This window comes from Chlamydotis macqueenii, chromosome Z, assembly GCF_036417535.1.
Source record: "Chlamydotis macqueenii isolate bChlMac1 chromosome Z, bChlMac1.mat, whole genome shotgun sequence".
Classification (NCBI taxonomy): domain Eukaryota; kingdom Metazoa; phylum Chordata; class Aves; order Otidiformes; family Otididae; genus Chlamydotis; species Chlamydotis macqueenii.
Genome location: NC_141593.1, coordinates 84,664,853 through 84,688,905, shown reverse-complemented (window position 1 = coordinate 84,688,905; position 24,053 = coordinate 84,664,853). Strand labels below are relative to the sequence as shown.

General features: G+C 50.6%; 2 protein-coding genes across 2 annotated transcripts; both read left to right on the top strand.

The window, feature by feature from the left end:
* The first annotated feature begins 218 nt into the window (after positions 1–218).
* On the top strand, positions 219–1,148 carry LOC147596515 (olfactory receptor 14I1-like). The gene has a single exon (XM_086771462.1). It carries the CDS (start codon positions 219–221, stop codon positions 1,146–1,148), a length of 930 nt encoding a protein of 309 aa, XP_086627588.1.
* An 18,676-nt stretch (positions 1,149–19,824) lies between these two features.
* Positions 19,825–20,784, top strand: LOC147596514 (olfactory receptor 14C36-like). Its single transcript, XM_086771116.1, has one exon. The coding sequence runs from the start codon at positions 19,825–19,827 to the stop codon at positions 20,782–20,784; it is 960 nt and encodes a 319-aa protein (XP_086627242.1).
* The last annotated feature ends 3,269 nt before the right edge of the window (positions 20,785–24,053 follow it).

Below are 24,053 nucleotides of genomic sequence, written 5' to 3'. Positions count from 1 at the left end.
TCAGGAGCCCACAGCAGAATCCTCTGCTCCCCATTGCACCCTCAGCCAGCAGAACCCAGAGCTCAGCCAGGGAGCTGCATGATGGTCTTTCTGGAACGACGGAGGCTGGGGGAGTGGGAGTTCTGTGAGAAATGGAAGAGGTTTTTCTCAGAGAAGCCATTCCTAACCCTTCACTGCCTTCTCCTGCTTTGACAGACTCCCATGTTGAGAGGAAGGAAATGTCCAACAGCAGCTCCATCACTGAGTTCCTCCTCCTGGCATTCGCAGACACACAGGAGCTGCAGCCCTTTCACTTCTGGCTCTTCCTGGGCATGTACCTGGCTGCCCTCCTGGGCAACGGCCTCATCATCACTGCCATAGCCTGCGACCACCGCCTCCACACCCCCATGTACTTCTTCCTCCTCAACCTCTCGCTGCTTGACCTGGGCTGCATCTCCACCACTGTTCCCAAAGCCATGGCCAATTCCCTCTGGGACACCAGAGGCATCTCATACTCAGGGTGTGTGGCCCAGCTCTTTTTCTTTATCTCTCTTATCGCAGCTGAGTACTGTCTTCTCACTGTCATGGCCTATGACCGCTACGTTGCCATCTGCAGACCCCTGCACTACGGGACCCTTCTGGGCAGCAGAGCTTGTGTCCACATGGCAGCAGCTGCCTGGGTCAGTGGGTTTCTCTATGCTCTGCTGCACACTGCCAACACATTTTCACTGCCACTCTGCCAGGGAAATGCTGTGGACCAGTTCTTCTGTGAAATCCCCCACATCCTCAAGCTCTGCTGCTCAGACACCTACATCAGGGAAGTTGGGCTTCTTGTGGTCAGTGCCTGTTTCACATTTGGGTGTTTTGTGTTCATTGTGGTGTCCTATGTGCAGATCTTCAGGGCTGTGCTGAGGATCCCCTCTGAGCAGGGACGGCACAAAGCCTTTTCCACGTGCCTCCCTCACCTGGCTGTGGTCTCCCTTTTTCTCAGCACTGCCATGGTTGCCAACCTGAAGCCCCCCTCCATCTCCTTCCCAATCCTGGACCTGGTGGTGTCATTTCTGTACTCTGTGGTGCCTCCAGCAGTGAACCCCCTAATCTACAGCATGAGGAACCAGGAGCTCAAGGATGCCCTATGGAAATTGGCCCAATGCACATCATTTCCCTGACAACAACCTACCTTCCCTTCTATATATATTTCCCAGAGTTTATCTTAGGCCATATGTTTTTCTTTCCTGTGATAATTCTACTTATATATAATTTTCTAGGTTTATATCACATTTATTGAGACTTGATCCTGTTGTGTCTGAGCCTTGCACCACAGTGTGTCCGATGTCACCTGTCAAATAGCAGCCTCTGTAGAGTTTCCCTCTAGGATGTAATTCTGTCTCACCGCATGTTTCTGTTATCTCCAAGCCCCATGTGTAAGCAGGGAGATACTATGACCAAAGAAACGCTGTTGGACTGATGAAATGAGCCATGTCTGTCTTTGTCTTTGTGGGGTTCCGACACCTTGAGAAGAGATGAGAGATTCAGTTGTCTGCATCCAAGTTCAGGGCATTGCTCTTCTCTCAGCAGTGTCTGGTGGCTTTGCAGGATAAACTGGGGAATGTCATTGTCCTCGATCAGAGAAAGGTGTGATCCAGGAAAGAGCTCACTGTGCACTGAGCCACAGACAATCCTTTCCTTTGCCAGTGTCTCTGTTTTCTCCCTGAGTGCAGCAGAAATGCTGAAGGTTGCTAACATCCACGAATATTCCCTAGGGAAGAAGGGGATGGAGATTTGAAAAAAAAAAAACAAATCTCTCAAACTCCTTTCTGCAATCCTATTTCCTTAGCACTGGCAGTGCAGATCCTGACAAGCCCTTCTGCATTAGGAGCGGTTTTATCTGACAAAGTCAAACACCAGCATTGGCCGCTCACCCCGTCATTCACATGACCCCGCTGCTGCAGAAAGGGCTGACTCCTCGGCAGGCAGTGGGTGAGGGTACTTCTCCTCATAGCACATTCAGCCAGCACCGCCCAGAGTTCCAGGCACAGAGCTGAGGGAAGATCTCCTAGAAAATGTAAAGGACGTGAATAGCAGAGGAGGGTCTATGAGATACGGCTTTTTATCTGCTCAGAGAAATCTTCCTCAAGTTGTCACTGTCTTTCCCTCTGCCATTGTTCAGCCCCGTTTGAGACCAGACTACGTATTCACTCTCTCTCTCCCCCCACCCTCCGATACAATAGGGAGAGATAATATAAGAAAAACGGCTCCAGGTTTGAGATAAGGTCAGGGAGAAAATCCTTAAAGTTACTGTTACGGGAAAAACAGACTTGACTTGGGAAAACTATTTGTTTATTATTAAAAGAAAAGCAGGATAATGAGAGAGAGAACAAGATAACCTCCCCCCACACCTCCCTCTTCCCAGGCTTAACATTATCTCTACCACCTTCCCGCCCCAAGAGGCACAGTTGGGAAGAGGGAATTGGGGTGGTGGTCAGTTCATGACACGTTGTTTTACATTGCTACTTCATCATCGGCGGAAGAACTCTTCCCATTTCTCCTCTGCTCCTTCATGGGGTCCCTCCCACAGGCCACAGTCCTCAATGAAACTGCTCTGGTGTGGGTCATTTTTCCATGGGGTGCAGCCCCTCCAGAGCAGCTGCCCCAGTGGGCCCTGCACAGGGCACAGCCTCCTTCAGGCCTCCACCTGCCATGGCGTGGGGTCCTCCACGGGCTGCAGGGGGATCTCTGCTCCTCCGTGGACCTCCATGGCCTGCACAGGGACAGCCTGCTTCACCATGGCCATCACCACAGCCTGCAGGGGAATTCTGGCCAGAAGCTGCACTACTGCTCTCCTTCCTTCTTCACTCACCTTGGCATCTGCAGCCGTTCCTCTCACAAGAAATTGTTCACAGCAGGCAGGCAGGCGCCTCTCAGGGTCTCTTCACATCATCCATCTGCTCTCTACTTCTTGCAGCTGGGCTGGGCTGAGTCAGGCCCAGACGGTCGCCCAGCAGGAGGCCAGAGGGTGAGGCCTGCAAGGCCCACAAGGCTTGCGCCTCCCCCTCTCTGCCCCTGCTTCTGCTTCTTCACATCTTCTTCTTTTTTTTTTTTTTTTTTTTTCCTGTTTTCCCCTTCTTAAATATGTTATGGCAGAGGCGTTATCACAGAACATTCTGCTACCAATTGGCTGAGCCTTGGCCATAGATGGGTCCACCCTAGGCCTGGCTGAGTCCAATGGACAAAGAGGAAAAAAAATTCTAGCAGGTTCTTAGAGAAGATGTCACTGTAGCCCCTCTCACTAAATAAAACTAGGACACTCTCCTTGGACAGGTTCACATGTCCAGTGGGACAAAATGTCCAATGGCAGCTCCATCACTGAATTCCACCTCCTGGCCTTTGCAGACACATGGGAGATGCAGCTCTTGCACTTCTGGCTCTTCCTGGGCATCTGCCTGGCTGCCCTCCTGGGAAACGGCCTCATCGTCACTGCCATAGCCTGCGACCACCGCCTCCACACCCCCATGTACTTTTTCCTGCTGAACCTCTCCCTCCTTGACCTGGGCTGCGTCTCCACCATTGTTCCCAAATCCATTGCCAATTCCTTCTGGGACACCAGTGACATTTCCTGCCAAGTTTTGCTGCTCAAGTCTTTCTATTTGTCTTTTTCATTTCAGCAGAGTTTTATCTTCTCCCTGTCATGGCCTATGACTCCTACATTGCCATCTGCAAACTCCTGCATTCCTGGATCTTTGGCCAAGTTCCCAGAAAATATTTTGAAGACTTAGTTGGACAAAACTCTGAGGAATGTCATGGGAAATCATTGTTCTTTCTGATGTGAGCAGGAGGTTGATCTGGAATCCTCCCAAGGTTCCGTCTGACTTGAATGGCTCAGTTGTTCTGTCTCCTCTGGTGATAAGTACTGTGATTCTTACAGTCTTGAATTCCTCCTCTGCATGTGCATCAGCATCCATTATGGCATCCCCAGCACCAGTCTATCTCTCGGTGTGATGTTGCCTCTTGGGCCTTGTCGTAGTTCAGCCCCGATCGGGACCAGACTACGCAGTCTCTCTCTCGCTCCTTCCATCCTCCGAGAGAATAGGAGGAGATGATATAAGAAAAACGGCTCAAGGTTTGAGATAAGGACAGGGACTTACCGTTAGGGGCAAAACAGACTCGACTTGGGGAAAACTATTCATTTATTTCTAAAATTAGCAGGAAAATGAGACAGGGAACAAGATAACTTCCCCCCACCCCTCCCTCTTCCCGGGCTTAGCATTATCTATACTACCTCACCTCCTGAGCGGCACGGGGGGCTGGGGGGGAAGGGAATGGGCGTTGCGGTCAGTTCATCACGCGTTGTTTTAAGCCTCTGTGTCATCATCAGGGGAAGAACTCCTCGCATTCCTCCTCTGCTCCAATGTGGGGTCCCTCGCACGGGCCACAGTCCTTCGTGAAACTGCTCTGGCATGGGTCATCTCTTCCACGGGTGCAGTCCCTCTAGAACAGCTGTCCCAGCAGGCCCTCCACGGGCCACAGCCTCCTTCAGGCATCCACGTGCTCCGGCATGGGGTCCTCCATGGGCTGCAGGTGGATCTCTGCCCCTCTGTGGAAATCCATGGGCTGCAGGGGGACAACCCGCTCCACCATGGTCTTCACCACGGGCTGCAGAGGAATCTTGTCCAGGAGCCGCGTTACTCCTCCCCCTCCTTCTTCACTGACCTTGGCATCTGCAGCCGGTCCTCACAACAGGCTGACAGATGCCTCTCAGGATCCTTTTTACATCTTATTCACTTCAACTTCTCATCTCCTCTCCACTTCTTGCAGCCAGGCTGGGCCGAGTTGGGCCCAGTCTGCTGCCCAGCGGGAGGCCAGGGGGTGAGGCCTGCAAGGCCCACAAGGCTTGCGCCTCCCCCTCTCTGCCCCCCCACTCAGCTGCTTCACGTCTTCTCCTCCTCTTTTCCTGTTTTTCCCTACTTAAATATGTTATCGCAGAGGCGTTATCACGGGACATTCTGCTACCAATTGGTTTTCACTCCATTCACTAAAACTCTTTGGGCCCGGCCATACAGCCAGTGTTTTAGCCAGCAGAGTGCACCTGTCCAAGCCATGAGCAGCCAGTTTCTCCAGGAAAATGCTGTGGGAAACAGTGTCACAGACTTTACTAAGGTCTAGGCAGACAACATCCACAGCCTTTCCCTCACCCACAAATTGCATCACGTGGTCATAGAAGGAGATCAAGTTAGTCAAGCAGGACCTGCCTTTCATTAGGAGACACTCTGCATCAATATCAATTGGAGAATTCTTCTATCACTTCTTCAAAGTGCTCACTGAAAATTTCCTCTTTCTCTACCCTCCTGAAACCTCTACAATTAGCTATACAAGTCTTAAGTACTTGAAAATCAGAGAGGGGATATAGCTCATTAGCACTTTCTGCATTTTAATGAGCCCATGGTTTATGCAGTGCTGAGTCCATGGAGCTCAGGTGCTGAGAAGAGACTGAACAAACCTCTCAAGGAGACAAAGTCAGAGGCAAAACCCAAAGTACCTTGAAGCCTTGATGGACTCCACTGAGGGCCATTACTGAGAAAGCCTCCCCATGGACTCGTTAGAGCAGATAATTGGAGGCTGTGAGTAAAGGTAGGCAAAGGCACTGTGCAGGTGGCTCTGATGCTGAGTCAAGCCTTGATTTGTTCCATGAAGCAGAAGGGCCAAGCTCTGACCTCAAGCCTATGGGAAGGGGGATCCTGTCCCTCACACGTGGCTCAGGGCCCTTCCTGGGGCAGTGGCTGTGAGGGCCGCAGTGTCCAGTGTAGGACATCAGTACAACTGTCCCAACTTCCCCATTGGGCTACAAGGAGGAAGTGAGGCTGCAGTGCCAGGAGGTCAACATGTCTTCTCATAGCCCTTGGTCGCAGAGAAAACTTCCCCACCTCCTGTGTGCTGCCTTTCTGTCCTGGAGCTCAGCTCTCTAAGGAGAGCGGGTGGGAGATGGTGCAAAGGAGCTGTAACATCCAGCTACAGACTTCAGTGGAGAAGTCTGATTTCAGGAAAAGTGATACAAGTCCCAGGTAGCCAATGAGAAAAATGGTGGGGTAAGGGAGGTGAGGAGGAAGGTTGTCCATACTGTGTTGAACTTCAAGGGACTGCTATTCCTGCCTGTACAGACCTCCTGAGGAGACACTCTGGACCAATATAAATTGAAGAATGCCGCTATCACCTCTTCTTTAAACTGAAAAGTAATAAAAAGTAGCCTTTACAATCAAGAACATTTTTTTTAGGTGCACTAGGACATCTTTCTCCTTAACTACACTATGAAACCTCTCCAATTAGCTGTACAAGTCTCGAAGAAAATTACAGAAAGAGACATGGCTCGTTAGAATTTTCTGTGTTTTAATGAACCCCAGAGTGCTTTTGGGGCTCATTACATGAACCTCAGATACTCAGAGGAGACTGAACAAATTGCACAAGATGTTGAAGTCAGGAGAAAAACTCAAAGTACCTTGAAGCATTAATGGGTCCCACTGAGGGTGATTACTGACAAAACCTCCCCATGGACTCGTTAGAGCAGATAATTGGAGGCTGTGATTGCAAGTGGACAAAAAAGCACTGTGCAGGTGGCTGTAATTCTAAGATGACCCTTGGTTTGTTTCATGAAGCAGAAGGGCCAAACCATGACACCCAGGCCCTAGGAAGGCTGATCTTGTCCTTCACATGTGACTCCTGGGGGCAGTGGGGTGTGAGGGTGAGCAATGCCCAGTGTAGGAAAACTGTACAGCACATCCTGGCTTCACCAAGAAGGGATGAGGAGGAAACAAAGTCCAGAACCTCAAAATAAGGTTCATCCTAGTAGGCCTCAGCGGCAGAGGCAACTGCATATTCAACAGGACAAAGAGCTTGGTCTTTCAGCCTTGCCAGAGCCCTTGATCATCTGTTCTGCAGGTTTACCCATACTGTCCCCTTCATGCACCTTTTTCCCTTCGGGATGTTGACATCCATCTTGCTTTCCTACCTAGCTCTCACCTCAGCATTTCTATAGCTTCACTGATGTCTCCATTCTCATTGGCCATTCCTTGAAACGCAAAGCCATCGGCTGATCCAGATTCCCTCTGGGAGACCTCCTGCACCACAATGCTACCCTTTGATGGAGATTTCTTATTCCTCCCTTGCAGTCTGAACCTTCCAAGCTGCACTTTCTGGAAGCTTCCTTCTCTTCCCGCTACCAAGAAAAGTTTCACCACCTCTGAAACCACCCTTCAAGCAATTGCAGGCTGCTGCTATGGAGCCCTTGGCCTCCACTTCACCAGGCTAAAGAAGCCCAGGTTTCTCAGCCTCTCCACAAAGGCCCCAAACCTCATCCTGGCAGATGTCCTCTGCACCCTCTCCAGTTCCTCCTCATTCCTTCAGAACAGTGAGCCCCACAGGCAGATACGCTAGTCCAGGTGTGGTCACAGCAATGCCGGGTGAAAGTGGATGATAACTCCCTGTTTGGGTGTGCACAGTCCCCCTCATGCAGCCCCATGTGCTCTTGGCCTGATTCACAGTGAGCATGCATCACTGGCTCACATGGCATCCCTCTTAATGCCCAGTCCCTTCTCCTCAGAGTCCCTCCTCAGCTGTTCAGGCCTCAGTCTTCCCTTGGATATGGAGTTATTTTGACCCAGTAAAGGACCTCCCACTTCTCCTTGTAAAACTATAGGAGCTTTCTATTTGCTGAATCCCAGATTCCTTCCCTCTGTCCCTGTGGATCTGGGACAAAACAATTTCATGGTCACTACAGCCAAGGTGGACACTGGTCTTCACATCCCTCACAAGCTCTTCCTCTTTTGGCAGTACCATGTCCAGGGCAGCAGAAGACTGGATGCCTGGTTTGGCAGCTGTGCTAAGAAATGTTCCAGAAGCACCACAAGAAACCTCCTGGACTGTTTGCATCTTGCTGCTGTCTCACTTGGCCAGTGAATGCCGGGGAGACTGAGTCCCTCATCAGAGCCAGGGCCTGTGATCCACTGATCTCCTCACGTCATTTAAAAGGCATCGTTCATTCCTCACCCTGACTCTGTGACCTGTAACTCTTCCTGGACCTGGCTGGGATGGGGTTAATTCCCTCACAGCAGTGCACAGGGTGCTGTGCTTTGGATCTGTAACTGACCCAGCTCTGATAACACAGCAGCGTTTTGGCTGTTGCTGAACGGCCCTCGCAGAGCACAAAGGCTTCCTCTTTCTCACACTCTGCCCCCACAGCAGGTAGGCTGGAGGTACGCAAGAAGTTGGCCAAGAAGTTGGCAAGGGCACAGCTGGGAAAGCTGACCCAAAATGACCAAAGGGATATTCCATTCTGTACGATGTCATGCTCCGCAAAAACCTCAAGGAAAAACAGAGGAACAGTCATGATCACTGTGATCTCAGGTCATTGACACGTGTGATGAAGCCCTGCTTTTCTGGAAATAGCTGAACGTCTGCCTGTCGATGGAAAGCATGGAATGAATTCCTTATTTTATTTGCTTGCACACAAAACGTTTGCTTCCCTCTTTAAATCTTTCTTTTGACTCATGAATTTTCTTCCTTTTGCACTTCTCATTGTATCCCCTGTTTCTCTGGGGATGAAAAGAGAGAGTGCACAGGTGGCTCTGTGGGCATTTAGATGCTGGCTGGAGTCAAATCAAATTGAACACTTACCACAGTGGCATCCTTTGTGGCTTCTACTCTTACTCACACAGAAGCTCTCAACTGACCTGTTTCCTGTCCTGGAGAGGAGCTCCATGTATCTTAACAGCCCTTAAATCACCAAGGGCATCCTCCTTCGCTATGTGTCTCTCCTCCAGACACTCTATCACCATCCACTACAAAAGCCGTGGGAGCCGTCCTTCCCCATCTCAGCTCTTCTTGCACTGATGTCACATCTCTGTGATGGCACACGGGGCTCCTCCTGTCTCTGCCCCAGGCTCTGGGCTTCGGTGCACATTTGGGCAGACTTGTCACATGGCAACGTCGTACCGAGAGGTTGGACTCCTTTTGTGGAAAGGCTTTGCTTCAAAGCAGAGACATTCTGGAGTAGATGGTGTCACGAACTGATAAAGGTCCGGTCGTGAGAGGTATGAATTTCTCGGTTACAGAATTAAGACACAACGGTGTCATATGCATATGTTGGTTCTTTATTTCATTCACACACAAAGGGTAATTGTGAGGAGAGAATGAGAAAGAGAGGTGAGAGAGGAAGAGAGAAAAAAAGAGTGGAGAAAATACCACCATGGAGAGTCAGCCTCCTGAAAGTCCATCTTTCAGAGTGGGTGGGGTTGGTTCCTCAAAAGGATGACAATGCCACCACGGAGAATCGGCATCCCGAAGGTCCATCTGAGTGGGGTGGAGGTCCACACAGGGGTTCATGCGGCAACCCTTTTTGTAGTCCTTTGTAGGTCAGGTGCTTCCTGCCTGTGGTTTAGCTTGTGATTGCTGCATCATGCTGATCTGTCTCTGTGGTGGTGGGTGTTAGCTCTCTGCAAATGCAAGGCCCGCTTGTTCTTTGTAAGCCGTGAGGTTACCTGAAGCATATTGTTACCTGATGTCCAGCAAGATGGTGTCCACAAAGTCATTTTGCATCCCCCAGAGCGGGCCTCCATTGTGCAGTCACTTGGCAATGCTGTGCATGTTTGGTATCATCCAGGGCCTGAGCTCATGCACAGGGTTTGGCTCTGTTCTGGGAGAAGGGTACAAAAACAAGACACCCCGTTTTGCAGTTCTTGGAGTTTTTAGGCACATGTTGCTGCTTCAGCTACAAAACAGGATATTTGTCTAGACATTCCCTCACAGTTGTTGAAGTTTGTGGCATTGTGGTTTGTCAACGTTTTGGTTAGTTCTCTCCATCGTTTAGCGATGTTGAGACATTAATTAATCCTTTCAGTCTCTGACAGATGGCAGGTAAAAACACACTTACAAATGACGTTCCCACAAAGAGAACCAAAGCTGCAGTCCCCAAGGCCAGAGAGAAACAGGTCTAAGCAGTGCAGCCCTGGCAGGAGAGGGCTTTGCTGTCCCAGGTGGCTCTGGAGCACTGTGGGACCTGTGACAGAGGTGAAGCCCATCTCCAAGAAGGACAAGCTGCTGCTGAGAATGTTCCTGGGGGAGGACAGCCTGTGATCCGACCACACTGTGGACATCATGCTGGGGGCTGACTGGCCATACAGCAGCTCTGCAGAGAAGGACATTAGCATCCTGGAGGACAAGCAGCTGAGCATCAGCCTTCAACGTGGAGTAGGCCAACGGCTTCCTTGACAATATTAGGAAAAGCATTGGTGGGAGATGGAGGGAGACAATCCTTCCCCTCTACTCAGCACTGGTGAGGCCACATCTGGAGCGCTGTGTGCTCCCCAGTGCAAAAATGTTGTTGGCCTTTGGCCTACTAAGGGAATCATAGAATCATAGAATGGTTAGGGTTGGAAGGGACCTTCAAAGGTCATCTAGTCCAAACCCCCTGCAAGGAGAAGGGACATCCCCAACTAGAACCAGGTTGCTCAGAGCCTCATCCAGCCTGGCCTTGAACGTTTCCAGGGATGGGGCTTCTACCACCTCTCTGGGCAAACTGTTCCAGTATTCCATAACTCAAATTGTAAAAAATTTTTTCCTAATTTCCAATCTAAATCTACCCCCCACTATTTTAAAACCATTACTCTTTGTCTTATTGCAACAGGCCCTACTGAACAGCCTCTCCCCATCTTTCTTGTAGGACCCCTTTAGGTACTGGAAGACCGCTATCAGGTCTCCCCGAAGACTCCTCCAGGCTGAACAGCCCCAACTCTCTCAGCCTGATCTCATAAGAGACGTGCTCCAGCCCTCTGATCGTCTTCGTGGCCCTCCTCTGGACCTTCTCCAACAGGTCCATGTCCTTCTTGTGTTGGGGGCTCCAGAACTGGACACAGTACTCCAGGTGGGGTCTCACCAGGGCAGAGTAGAGGGGGAGAATCACCTACCTCGACCTGCTGGCCACGCTCCTCTTGATGCAGCCCAGGATCATCTGAGGAACCTGAAGGTGCACAAGTCCATGGGACCTGATGAGATCCATCCGCGGGTCCTGAGGGAACGGGCGGATGAAGTTGCCAAGCCACTGGCTATCGTATTTGAGAAGTCGTGGCGGTCTGGTGAGGTCCCCGATGACTGGAAGAGAGGGAACATAACCCCAGTTTTTAAAAAGGGGAATAAGGAAGACCCAGGTAACTACAGGCCGGTCAGCCTCACCTCTGTGCCTGTCAAGGTCATGGAGCAGATTCTCCTGGAAACCATGCTAAGGCACATGGAGAGCAAGGAGGTGGTTGGTGACAGCCAACATGGCTTCACCAAGGGCAGATCATGCCTGACCAATTTGCTGGCCTTCTATGATGTGGTGACAGCATTGGTGGACAAGGGACGAGCAATGGATATAATCTACCTGGACTTGTGCAATGCTTTTGACACTGTCCCGCATGACATCCTTCTCTCTAAACTGGAGAGATATGGGTTTGATGGACGGACCACTCGGTGTATAAGGAATTGGCTGGTCAGCCACACACAGGGAGTGGTGGTCAACCAATGGCTCAATGTCCATGTGGACACCGGCCATGAGTGGCGTCCCTCAGGGGTCCGTGCTGGGCCCGGCCCTGTTCAACATCTTTGTCGGCGAAATGGACAGTGGGATAGAGTGCACCCTCAGCTAGTTTGCCCATGACACCGAGCTGTGTGGTGCCGTCGACACACTGGAAGGGAGGGATGCCATCCAGAGGGACCTTGACAGGCTGGAGAGGTGGGCCCGTGCCAACCTCATGAAGTTCAACCAGGCCAAGTGCAAGGTCCTGCACCTGGGTCATGGCAATCCCAGGCACAAATCCAGGCTGGGCGGGGAATGGATTGAGAGCAGCCCTGAGGAGAAGGACTTGGGAATGCTGGTGGATGAGAAGCTTAACATGAGCTCGAAATGCCCTTGCGGCCCAGAAGGCCAACCGCATCCTGGGCTGCATCAAGACGAGCATGGCCAGCAGGTCGAGGGAGGTGATTCTGCCCCTCTACTCTGCCCTGGTGAGACCCCACCTGGAGTACTGTGTCCAGTTCTGGAGCCCCCAACACAAGAAGGACATGGACCAGTTGGAGAAGGTCCAGAGGAGAGCCACGAAGATGATAAGAGGGCTGGAGCACCTCTCTTATGAGGACAGGCTGAGAAAGTTGGGGCTGTTCAGCCTGGAGAAGAGGAGGCTCCGGGGAGACCTGATAGTGGTCTTCCAGTACCTCAAGGGGTCCTACAAGAAAGATGGGGAGAGGCTGTTCAGTAGGGCCTGTTGTGATAGGACGAGGGGCAATGGTTTTAAGATAGAGGGAGGTAGATTACATTGGATGTTAGGAAAAAAATTTTACACTGAGGGTTTTAGAACATTGAACAGGTTGCCCAGAGAGGTGGTAGAAGCCCCATCCCTGGAAACGTTCAAGGCCAGGCTGGATGAGGCTCTGAGCAACCTGATCTAGTTGGGGATGTCCCTGCTCCTTGCAGGGGGGTTGGACTAGATGACCTTCGAAGTTCCCTTCCAACCCTAAACATTCTATGATTCTATGATTTGGGAGAATACACGGTATAATGGCCAGAGTCCCGGCAATGCAAATACAAGTAAAGGTCAATATTTCTTCTCCACCCATTAATATACTCCCTGGTAATTCCTGTTCTTGCATGGTGGAAAGACATCATCATTTTAGGAAAAGGATTCCATTATCTCAGCTGTTATAAAGGTATTCATGTGATTTTTAGAAGTTAGAAGCAGTTCTTCCTCCTTCCAGGCAGAGCTCAGCTGTCTGACCAGGGACATAAAGTGCCCCTTGTAGAGGCCCCACTGTAGCTGAGGTGTTTGCCTGGGACTGGTCGCTGTCAGACAGGGCAGGAGGTCTCCTACAGAAGACCAGGGTGCCTCGGACACTGATTGCATGGGCCAGGCAGAGGGTCCCAGGGCACCTGAACTGGCACCAGGTGCCTGTGTCACTGTACCTGAAGACATCTGTGTCCCTGTAGCTGCATCCCAGATCAGTTTTGGAAATGGCTTTTCCTTCTGAAAACAGAAAACAGTCACAAAATCCCCCCAAAGACTAATATGTTAAATCAAAATGAACAAAACCAAGGAGAAGAACACAAAGAATTTAATAAGATGAAAAGCATATTAAAATATTTCTTCACTTTACATCTTTGCGTTTACTTCTTCATTGTTTCATTTTTCGGTAAAATTTCCTGCACATTTCTGCACAACCAGGCCTGCAGCATTAATTGATAGAATTTTGTTTCAAGCAGACACCCCAGAGCTCCCCAAAATCTTCCTGTCCTTCTCTGGCTATGCCTCTCCTCACTCATGGCACAGAGTCGCACCAAGGTATCGAGCTCTCTCAGCTGATGGGGGGAAGCAGTTTCAGTGAAACACTCTAATTTTGGGATGACCGTTTCTGCACAAACCTCATGATAGCTGTGTTACAGTGACTTCTTAAAGGAGTCTGTAAGGCATCTGGTCATTCTCTCTTTTCATTCCCTGCAAGATTTCATCTCCCTGTGTGCTTCTGTAGATATAACAGGTATAAATACAGAGATATAAAAATACATATGCATATATATTTATAGACTTGTGTATAAAGACAGTTATTTTGTTCAGAGAAACTACTACATCTATATTGACATAATACATATTTCTTCTTCTGCCTCTTACACCTTCCTTCCTTCTCTTCGGTATCATTGACTTTGTGCGGAACTCAGGGTGTACAAGACATCTGAGCATCACCTAGGTCAGCTCGATGGACATGAGGTTTCTCAGGGGTTCCCTCTCCATCTGGCATCATCCACAAACAAGCCGAGTGTTTACACTGTTCCCTTGTTTGGGCCATCAATAAAGATATCAACCAGTGTTGCCCTAGGTGTTGGTCGCTGATGGAGTCAGTCACTAGTAACTGGCTGTACTGTGAGTGCATGGCTCAGTCAAGTTTCCACCTACCTATGATCCATTCACCCACTCCAGAGCTCAGCGGTTTGGATACAGAGAGACCAGGGGGCCTGTGTTAAAGGCCTTAGTAAAGCAAGGGCCCACTAAGTGACATTCTTCTTCATGGAGAATGCAACTGGGCTGGTCAAGGGTGATTTTTATTTGCGCTTGCTGACTCTTCCCAATCTTGTCCATTCCAGGCCTGGAACCTTCTTCCAGGAGGATTTACTCCACCATCTTACCAGGGAATGAGGTGAGGCTGACTGGGCTGTAGTTCTCCAAACCCTCCTCCTGACCCTTCTTGAAGATGGGTGCAACATCTGCCTTTCTGCAGTCAATAGCCTTCCCAGATGGCCCTGAAATTTCAAGGACAGACAAGCAAGGACACTGTCCAGCTTCCCCAGCACCCTTGGGTGTATCCTGTCCTTTTCCATGGACTTGTTTTCTCGCATGAGTGGAATGCGCCTCACTCAAAAGAGAGAAGCTGTAATACGTTTTATTGAGGCAAAATAATAATTAGACAGAGTTTGACATACTTGATGGAATTTAACAAAGTTTCACAGTGGTTTACCAGGATAAGGAAAAGGATAAGGAAGTCTCTTTTGCCAAGTCATGAAGTTCAGAGTGGAGCCTCTTGCTTTAGAAACTCCTTGTGAAACCTAGGTGCTGCAAGGGCCAATCTTACTTTCAGACTTGGACAATGGTTTATGTAAAGTGGAATTATCTGTACAAAGTTTATGATAATTAAAATTGAGTAGCTACATGGATTAGTAATGTTTCATTAGGATTAATTCAGCATGCTATCAGTCACTTAGCAGGGATCCGTCCTCAGTAAGGCATCTCCCCTCCTTGGGCAGAGATTTATGCCAAGATAAGATCCCTTACTCTTTTTACCAAAACTAAGATCCCTTAGTCTCAGGTGAGGGATCTCAAACCTTGAGAGGTGTCCCTGCTCAAAGGGAGAGTCACCTGGCATGCAGTCCTGCTGCCATTCAGGGAGAGCTCAAACTGGGCCCATCCTGATGGTAGTATTTATAGAGCAGTTGGCTGCTAGTCAATAGTACAGACAAGATAGACGTCATCATTTTAGCTCTGGTGTCTTCTTCTGTACTTTAATTATCTTGCATTTTTGGGGCTTCAAGACCACCTCTCAAATATTTTTTCTGAGGCACCTTCTCTCCCTTGTGCGTGAGGCAGGACCTAACAGCTCGCAGGTTCACTGCAGGCCATGAGTTATCCTTAGTTGACTGACTTAGGCTCCTCAGTCAACCCAAACTAGAGTACAGCTAGGGGTCCAGTGTATCCGTGACAGAGACCTTGCTGGTGAAGACAGAGGAAAAAAAGACACAGGGTACTTCAGACCTAGCTCATCTACTGTTCCTAAATTTGAACACAGTATAACCAGTCGGTCAGAAGAAGTGATTATCCTGCTGTATTTAGTATTGATACGGCCTCACCTTGAGCACTGTGTAGGTGTGGGACCCACAGTTTAAGAAGCATTTTAAGGTACTTGAATGCATGCAGAGGAGGGCAACATGGCTGGAAGGCATGTCCTATGAGGAGCAGCTGAGGACAAACTAGGTTTGTCTAGTTTGGAGAGAAGGAGGCTGAGGAGCGACCTCAATGCTCTTTACAGCTTCCTGAGGAGGGAACGTGGAGAGGGAGGTGCTGAGCTCTTCTGCCTGGTATCCAGTGACAGAGTGTGCGGGAACGGCTCAAAGCTGCACCAGGGGAGTTTTAGACTGGAGATGAGGAAGAATTTCTTTACTGAGAGGGTGGTCAAACACTGGAACAGGCTTCCTAGAGAGGCAGTTGATGCCCCATGTCAGTGTTTAAAAGGCATTTGGGCAATGCCCTAACAGCATGTTTTAACTTTTGGTCAGCCCTGAAGTGGTCAGGTAGTTGTAACAGATGATTGCTGTAGGTCCCTTCCAATTACAAAATTCAGTTCCATTCAGTTCAGTTCAGTTCTGTTCCATTCTATTCTATTCTAAATTCAACTGTGGCCTTTTTCACATTTATTTGGGGTTTTTTTAAGTGTTAAGGAAGCAGTAGTAGCTCATCTTGTTGCCCTTTGACATTCCTTGCAAACTTGAACTTTTGGGGAGCTTTAACTCCCCTAAGATAATCCCTATTTCTCCAGACAGCTTTTCTAAACTCCACCTTTGCAGGCTGTCCCTGCTTCCAGCTCCTGCGTGCTGCCTTTTGGCACTGGAGCTGAGCCGTGAGGCTCCTGGTTAGCCCAGCCAGTTTCCTGAGATGAAGGCTTGTTTTCCTGAGTATCAGGACAGACCTTTCCTGTGCTTGGAGGAAGATGTCCTTAAAGGACTCTCAGCTGTCATAGATTTTTATCTTTCAGAGCTTCCTCTCCATGGGATCTCCTAAAACAACAACCCTGAGCAGGCCAATGTCTGCTTCTCTGAGATCTCAAACCTGAGTTCTCTTGCTCTTCTGTCTTACTTCCCATATGTCGTAGTTTAGCCTCGCTTGGGACCTTGCAAGAGAAGAGTTTTCTAGCAGAGGTGACTCTGCAGTGCCTTGTGCCAATCTCCAGGAACACAAGGGACCACTAAGAATGTCCCTGGGTGGCAGGGCCTGTGATCCAGCCACGCTGTGGACATCAGTGGCGTGGTTTTTCTTTATGTCATCAGGGACATGGGTAGAGGATAAATGAGAGGAGAACTGTCAGGGCCTGAGAGCACAGGGACATGAGTGGTGACCCTGGTGTGATGTTCCTCCCAATCCTGCAGTACCCCTGGATGTAGATGGGATGGATCTTGCATGCTTGCCGTGGTGCTGGTGTTCAGATGCTGCACATACCAGGCCCCTTTGGGAGGCTCTGGGGTTTCTGCCCAGCCCCTACTCCAGGGGGACATGGCTCTCCTGGAGGTCCCATGCTGTATTTCCAGCCACAAGCAGTTGTGCTGGGCACCCCAGGGACCAGACAGGGCACTAGCGACCTTTCTTATGCCATTGAGGGAAAACCTTGAAATAATGTCAGTGCCTGTGACAGAGGGATGTGCACATGCAGTTTTGCAGTGAGCTGAGCTCTACTGAGTATAGAGGATGGGACCTAGAGAGAGATCTGACTCCCCTTCTGGTGCACTCATCCTTTTGGTCATCTGGAAGTCCAGCAGCTGCCTTGGAAATGTGTCTACCAGATGTTCAGGTGCCCTAAACACTGAATGAAATCTGAGGTGACAAAGTGACCCTGTCCTCACAGCCCCACAGCTGACACTTAGGCAGGTGCAGTTGTCCCATGTGTGCTCCATCACAGCTTACAGACATGTACACAAGTCTTGGACCATCCCTGGCGCCTCCAGTGCCTAGCAGGTGTTTGTGTGTGAGCTGCTCACTGCCACCATCCATCCCCATGGATGATGGTGGGAGCTCAGGGAAGTGGCTGGCCTGTAGCCCCTATTTTGTGCACACTGATCTGAGGCGAGAGAATTCCTGCCTCCTGTGGGTCTGTGGGGTGTATGGGGCAGAGGTGAACCCCACTCCAGGCTCTGGGCTTCTCACCAGAGAGGAGACACCTGTACAGACTCAAATTCCCGCCCTGCTTGGGTAGAAATGACCCCTGCCTGTCCCTGCCGTGGTGTCCTGCCTGGCAATGGGACAGGGACATCTCTCCTCTGACATCTCTCCTAGATGACAACACCATGGAAGGACAAATCTCACTTCCAAAATCAGCATTGACATTATTTAGAGAGGGACAGTGATTACTTCACTCTGCATCAGCCTACACTCCCCAGGAGAGACAGGGCTGCCTCCCAGGTGCTGTCAGACCTTGGAGCCCCAGGGACATCTCCAGGAAGACCAGGAGGGCAGAGGAAGTGGCACCTTGGGCTGGTCCCCTCTGCTGAGCCAAAGGGACAAAGGGAACACACAGCAAACAGGCAGAGCTGCAGAGAGACAGCTCTACCCAGGAGCAGCTCCTCTGCCAAGCGCAGCAGGGCTGAGGGCACTGCCTGCAGGCACCGAGAGGAGAGGAGCGAGGCAGAGAGAGGTTAAAGGCAGCCTGGGGTGAGGGGACACTGAGAGGCCACTGGAGGAGAAAACTTCACAGCCCTTGACATATTAAGTGTCTGGCTGCAGGTCATTGAAGATTCAGTTTCTTGAGGGATTTTGTAAAGCTGGCACCTCCCCCAGCCTGTGGGATCTGTAAGTACCACTCTCAGACCTTCTCTGCTGTAGAGGAGGAGGAGGAGATGCTCCACAGCAGGCATTCCCTGCTGCACTGTTACAGGGACAGGGCACGACGGCTGCCTTCTCCCAGGGACGGCTGCAGGGTGTGAATGTGTGTGTGCAGCCAGGGGTGCCCAGGGCTGTGCTTCAGAGCAGGGTCCCTGCGCCCCAGGGGCTGTGTGCTGGGGCAGGGACTCTGCCTCTGCCAGGCTCAGCACTCAGCCGGCCCCGGGAGCTCCCTGTGGTTCTGTGGGGAGAAGCTGTGGGGGTAAGGAGTGACCTCTGTCATGGTAAGGTGCTTCTCCAGTTTGAGGGTGCTGCATGGGTCAGGGCTGCTCACAGCCCCAGATCGCCCCATGTCCTTTTCAAGAAGGACACAAAGGCAGCATTTATCTGAAAGTGAAATGAGCCTGTGCTTTGTGTTTGCTCTTGTTCTGTTTGGTGGGCAGTGGGAGGTGGAAATTCATTTCTCTGCTCTGGAGAAGGCACTGAGACACAAATTCTCATGAGGACTTTTCTGAGCGGCTTCTTAGCCCCTGCATCCACAGAGACATTTCTGGGCAGTGCCCTGTTGCCAGGAGGTTTCTGCAGGGTAGAGCTGAGCACTCAGCGGGTGAGATGGGGTCTGTGAACACTGACAGAGACACAGGGAGAGAGGAACAGCCTCTGGCAGGGACAGCTCCAGGATGCACAGGGAGGGGCAGGGAGTGTAGGGAGCCGCTCACAGAAATGCACTGCGAGGGGGGATGTAGGCATTTCCCTGCAGGGCAGATGCCTTTCCCAGAGAACCCTCCCGGTCTCCTCTCCCCCTCAGCAGAGCAGCCCACCCTTTAATATCATGGAGACTTGGGTATGAGTTGCCTTCCCACCAGCCCAACCACCACAGAGGAGAAATGCTCAAGTGTCCAACCATGTCTCCTTGTCTTCCTCTATTGACAGGAGTTCTTTGGCATGCTCCTCTCTTCTCCGCGCTCCCTTCTTCTTCCCCTTGAATTCACTGTGTCCTGGTTGAGGGTTAATTGGCAGCTCAGACACTGATGCTGGGGGTCCTCTCATGCAGATGTATCAATGGAGGAAAAGCATCCAAATTCGTTCTTATATTTTGGGGTCTGGGAGATGTAGCTTGTGGGGCTGGCAATGATCTGACCCCTCCGTCAGGACATCCCACCACTGAAACATTCAACTGTTTCCCTGGAGGGTCCTGCTGGATGGAGGCTGCTTTCCCCAAGAGCACAGCTCTACCATGGAGAGACATAGCAGCCCCATAGCTGCTATGGGAGCTGCCCCATGGAGAAGACACCTCTATGCTGAGGTCATGAAAATGCTGCTGGGCATCTCTATGCGGGCAGCTATAATGAGCCCTCTGTGTCCCTGGCTGGGCGAGGAGAGATGAGATCCTGCTTGGGTGCGATGAGATGAGGTGAGGAGTTTGCAGGTCTGCACTTGGAAACTGGACTCCTACGCTCTCAGCAGTGTCCGGATACTTTTTGGGGAAATGTCTGTGTGTGAGCCTCCTCCAGCTGAAAGAGGTGCCAGCACAGGTCAGCTGACACCAGCGCTGACAGACAGAACATCTCTCCTCATCCTGCAGTATGGGACAGTTACTTTGTCTAAGGACCTACAAAATTTTTCTCAGAGAAGTCTGCCCTATTCTCGCACTGTCTTTACCTCTTTACATAGTGGCTCATCAAAAATATACGAGATGTCCAACAGCACCTCCATCACTGAGTTCCTCCTCCTGGCATTCGCAGACACACGGGAGCTGCAGCTCTTGCACTTCTGGCTCTTCCTGGGCATCTACCTGGCTGCCCTCCTGGGAAACGGCCTCACCATCACTGCCATAGCCTGCGACCACCGCCTCCACACCCCCGTGTACTTCTTTCTCCTCAACCTCTCCGTCCTTGACCTGGGCTCCATCTCCACCACTGTTCCAAAATCCATGGCCAATTCCCTCTGGGACACCAGGGTCATCTCCTATGCAGGATGTGCTGCACAGGTCTTTTTCTTCTTCTTTTTGATGTCAGCAGAGTACTGGCTTCTCACTGTCATGGCCTATGACCGCTATGCTGCCATCTGCAAACCCCTGCACTACAGGACCCTCCTGGGCAGCAGAGCTTGTGTCCACATGGCAGCAGCTGCCTGGGGCAGTGGGTTTCTCTATGCTCTGCTGCACACTGCCAATACATTTTCACTGCCACTCTGCCAGGGCAATGCTGTGGACCAGTTCTTCTGTGAAGTCCCCCAAATCCTCAAGCTCTCCTGCTCAGACATCTACCTCAGGGAAGTTGGGCTTCTTGTGCTCGGTGTCTGTTTTGCATTTGGCTGTTTTGTGTTCATTGTGGTGTCCTATGTGCAGATCTTCAGGGCTGTGCTGAGGATCCCCTCTGAGCAGGGACGGCACAAAGCCTTTTCCACGTGCCTCCCTCACCTGGCTGTGGTCTCCCTGTTTATTAGCACTGCAATGTTTGCCCACCTGAAGCCCCCCTCCATCTCCTCCCCATCCCTGGACCTGGTGGTGTCATTTCTGTACTCGGTGGTGCCTCCAGCAGTGAACCCCATCATTTACAGCATGAGGAACCAGGAGCTTAAGGATGCCATTAATAAAGTGATTTCATGGATGTTTCTGAATAGTGATACACTTCTCATCACTAACCACAGATGACTATGGTGCTTTGTTTATCATTCTTATTGTTATCATTACCCTTACCATGATCTGTATTCTTATCATTATCGTTATCATTATTGTTATTTTTATCATGATCTGTATTCTTATCATTATCATTATCGTTATCATTGTCATTACTGTGATTTTTATCATTTCGGTTATCAAGGACGGAGCATGGGAATGGATTTCTCAGTCATTTTTCAGCAGTCAAACACTTCCTGTCTTTCTTCACAGTTGATTCCCACAATGCCCTAGACAAAACCTGATCTTTGTATTCACTGTATTTGTATCATTATATTGTAGATTACAGAATCACAGAATCACAGATTTATCAAGATTGGAAAAGACCTAAAAGATCATCCAGTCCAACCATCACCAATACTTCTCAGCTAAATCATATCCCTCAACACAACATCCAAATGTTTCTTGAACACCCCCATGGTCGGTGACTCCACCACCTCCCTGGGCAGTGCATTCCAGTGCCCGACTACCCTTTCCGAGAAGTAATATTTCCTAATGTCCAGCCTGAATCTCCCCTCGCGCAGCTTGAAACCATTGCCTCTAGTTCTATCACTGTCTACACAAGAGAAAAGGCTGACCCCTAGCTCACTACAACCTCCCTCCAGGAAGTTATAGAGAGCTATAAGGTCTCCCCTGAGCCTCCTCTTCTCCAGACTGAACAATCCCAGCTCCCTCAGCCACTCCTCATAAGGCCTGTGCTCCAGACCCCTCACCAGCTTCGTAGCCCTCCTCCTCAATGTCTTTCTTGCAGTGAGGGGCCCAAAACTGAACACAGTACTCGAGGTGCGGCCTCACCAGTGCCGAGTACAGGGGGACAATTACCTCCCTGGTCCTGCTAGTAACACTGTTTTTGATGCAAGCCAGGATGCCGTTGGCCTTCTTGGCCACCCGGGCACACTGTCGGCTCATGCTCAGCCGAGCATCAATCAGTACCCCCAGGTCCGTTTCCTCCACACAGTCCTCCAGCCACTCCGCCCCAAGCCTATAGCGCTGCCTGGGGTTGTTGTGGCCGAAGTGCAGGACTCAGCATTTGGTCTTGTTGAACCTCATCCCATTGGCTTCAGCCCAGCTCTCCAGCCTGTCCAGATCCCTCTGTAGGGCCTCGCTAACCCCAGGCAGATCCACACTCCCAGCCAATTTGGTGTCATCTGCGAACTTACTGAGGGTGCACTCAATGCCCTCATCCAGATCAATAAAGATATTGAAGAGGACAGGCCCCAGCACCGACCCCTGGGGAACACCACTTGTGACCGGTAGCCAGCTGGATTTAACTCCATTCACCACCACTCTCTGAGCCCGGCCCTCCAGCCAGCTCCTTACCCAGCCAAGAGTGTACCCATCCAAGCCATGGGCTGCCAGCTTCTGCAGGAGAATACTGTGGGAGACAGTGTCAAAGGCTTTGCTGAAGTCTAGGTAGACCACATCAACAGCCTTTCCCTCATCCAGCAGATGGGTCACTTGATCATAAAAGGAGATCAGGTTGGTCAAACAGGACCTGCCCTTCATGAACCCATGCTGGCTAGGCCTGATCCCCCGGCCATCCCGCACATGCCGCATGATCTCCCTCAAGACTATCTGTTCCATAACCTTCCCTGTAACCGAGGTCAGGCTAACAGGCCTGTAGTTCCCCGGATCCTCCTTACAACCTTTCTTGTAAATGGGAGTCACGTTGGCAATCCTCCAGTCTTCCAGGACCTCACCAGTCAACAAGGAGCGCTGATAGATGATGGAAAGCGGCTCAGCTATCACCTCCGCCAGTTCCCTTAGCACTCTTGGGTGGATCTCATCTGGCCTCATGGACTTGTGGCAGTCCAGTTGGAGTAGTAAGTCTCTGACCGTTTCTTCCAGAATCACAGTGGGGTTAGCGTGCTCCCCAGCCGAGACTACCAGGTCAGAGAGAGGAGTACCCTGAGGATAACTGGTCTGACCTTTAAAGACAGACATAAAGAAGGCATTCAGAACCTCCGCCTTTTCCTTATCCTCAGTGGTCACATTCCCAGCCTCATCCAGCAAAGAGTGGATATTCTCCTTTGTCCTCCTCTTACTGTTAATGTATTTATAAAAGAGTTTCTTATTCCTTTTCACCCCAGTGGCCAGGTTAAATTCAAGCTGGGCTTTTGCCTTTCTGATTTCACCTCTACACATCCTAACGACTTCCTTGTATTCATTCTCAGTTGCCCGTCCCTCCTTCCACGGGCGGTAGATTCTCTTTTTCTCCCGGAGCCTCAAGAATAGCTCCCTATTCATCCACGCCGGTCTTCTTCCCTGCCGGCTCATTTTGCGGCTCAGGGGGACCGCCTGCTCCTGCGCCCTTAAGACTCCCTTCTTGAAGAGCAACCAGCTCTCTTGGACCCCTTTGTTCGCTAAGACTGAATGCCAGGGGACTCCCCCTACTAGTCTCTTGAACAATTCAAAGTCCGCCCTCCGGAAGTCCAAGGTAGCAGTTTTACTATTCCCCCTCCAAGCTCCACCATGAATCAAGAAATTTATCATTTCATGGTCACTCTGTCCAAGGCAGCCCCCAACCTCCACATCTCCCACCAGACCTTCCCTGTTTGCAAACAGCAGGTCTAGCGGGGCAGTTCCTCTCGTGGGCTCTCTGACCAACTGCATTAGGAAGGCATCCTCTATGCACTCCAAAAACCTCCTAGACTGCTTCTTCTGTGCTGTGCTGTACTCCCAGCATATGTCAGGGAAGTTGAAGTCCCCCATGAGGACAAGGGCTGACGACCGTGCAGCTCATGCCAGCTGCTTGTAGAATACCTCATCTGTCTCTTCATCCTGGTTTGGCGGTCTATAACAGACGCCCACCAGGATGTCTGCCTTGTCAGCCCTTCCTCTGATCTTTACCCATAGGGATTCAATGTTATCATCCCCAGTCACAATCTCAGTAGCAGAAAAGGATTCCCTAACGTAGAGAGCCACACCACCACCCCTCCTTCCTTGCCTGTCCCTCCTGAAGAGTTTGTAGCCATCCATTGCATCAGATCCATTGGATCTGACAAGACACGTCCCAGAGTCCTGAAGCAACAGGATGATGGGCTGCTGCAGCTGCAAAGCCACTCTCCATGATATTTGAAAAGTCATGGCAGTCAGGTGATGTCCCTGGTGACCGGAGAAAGAGAAACATCTGTATCTCCTCTTGCTCATCAGCTAGTCCAGCTGCAAGTGCACCGGTGAACTGCAAATGCACAAAGTGCTCCCACCAGCAGCTGGCCCCAGACGTTCTGTGTTTCCCACTGCTG

Excerpts from the sequence above, each read along its gene's own strand:
- LOC147596514 (XM_086771116.1), top strand. The coding sequence starts at position 19,825 with ATGTCCAACAGCACCTCCATCACTGAGTTCCTCCTCCTGGCATTCGCA.
- LOC147596515 (XM_086771462.1), top strand. The coding sequence starts at position 219 with ATGTCCAACAGCAGCTCCATCACTGAGTTCCTCCTCCTGGCATTCGCA.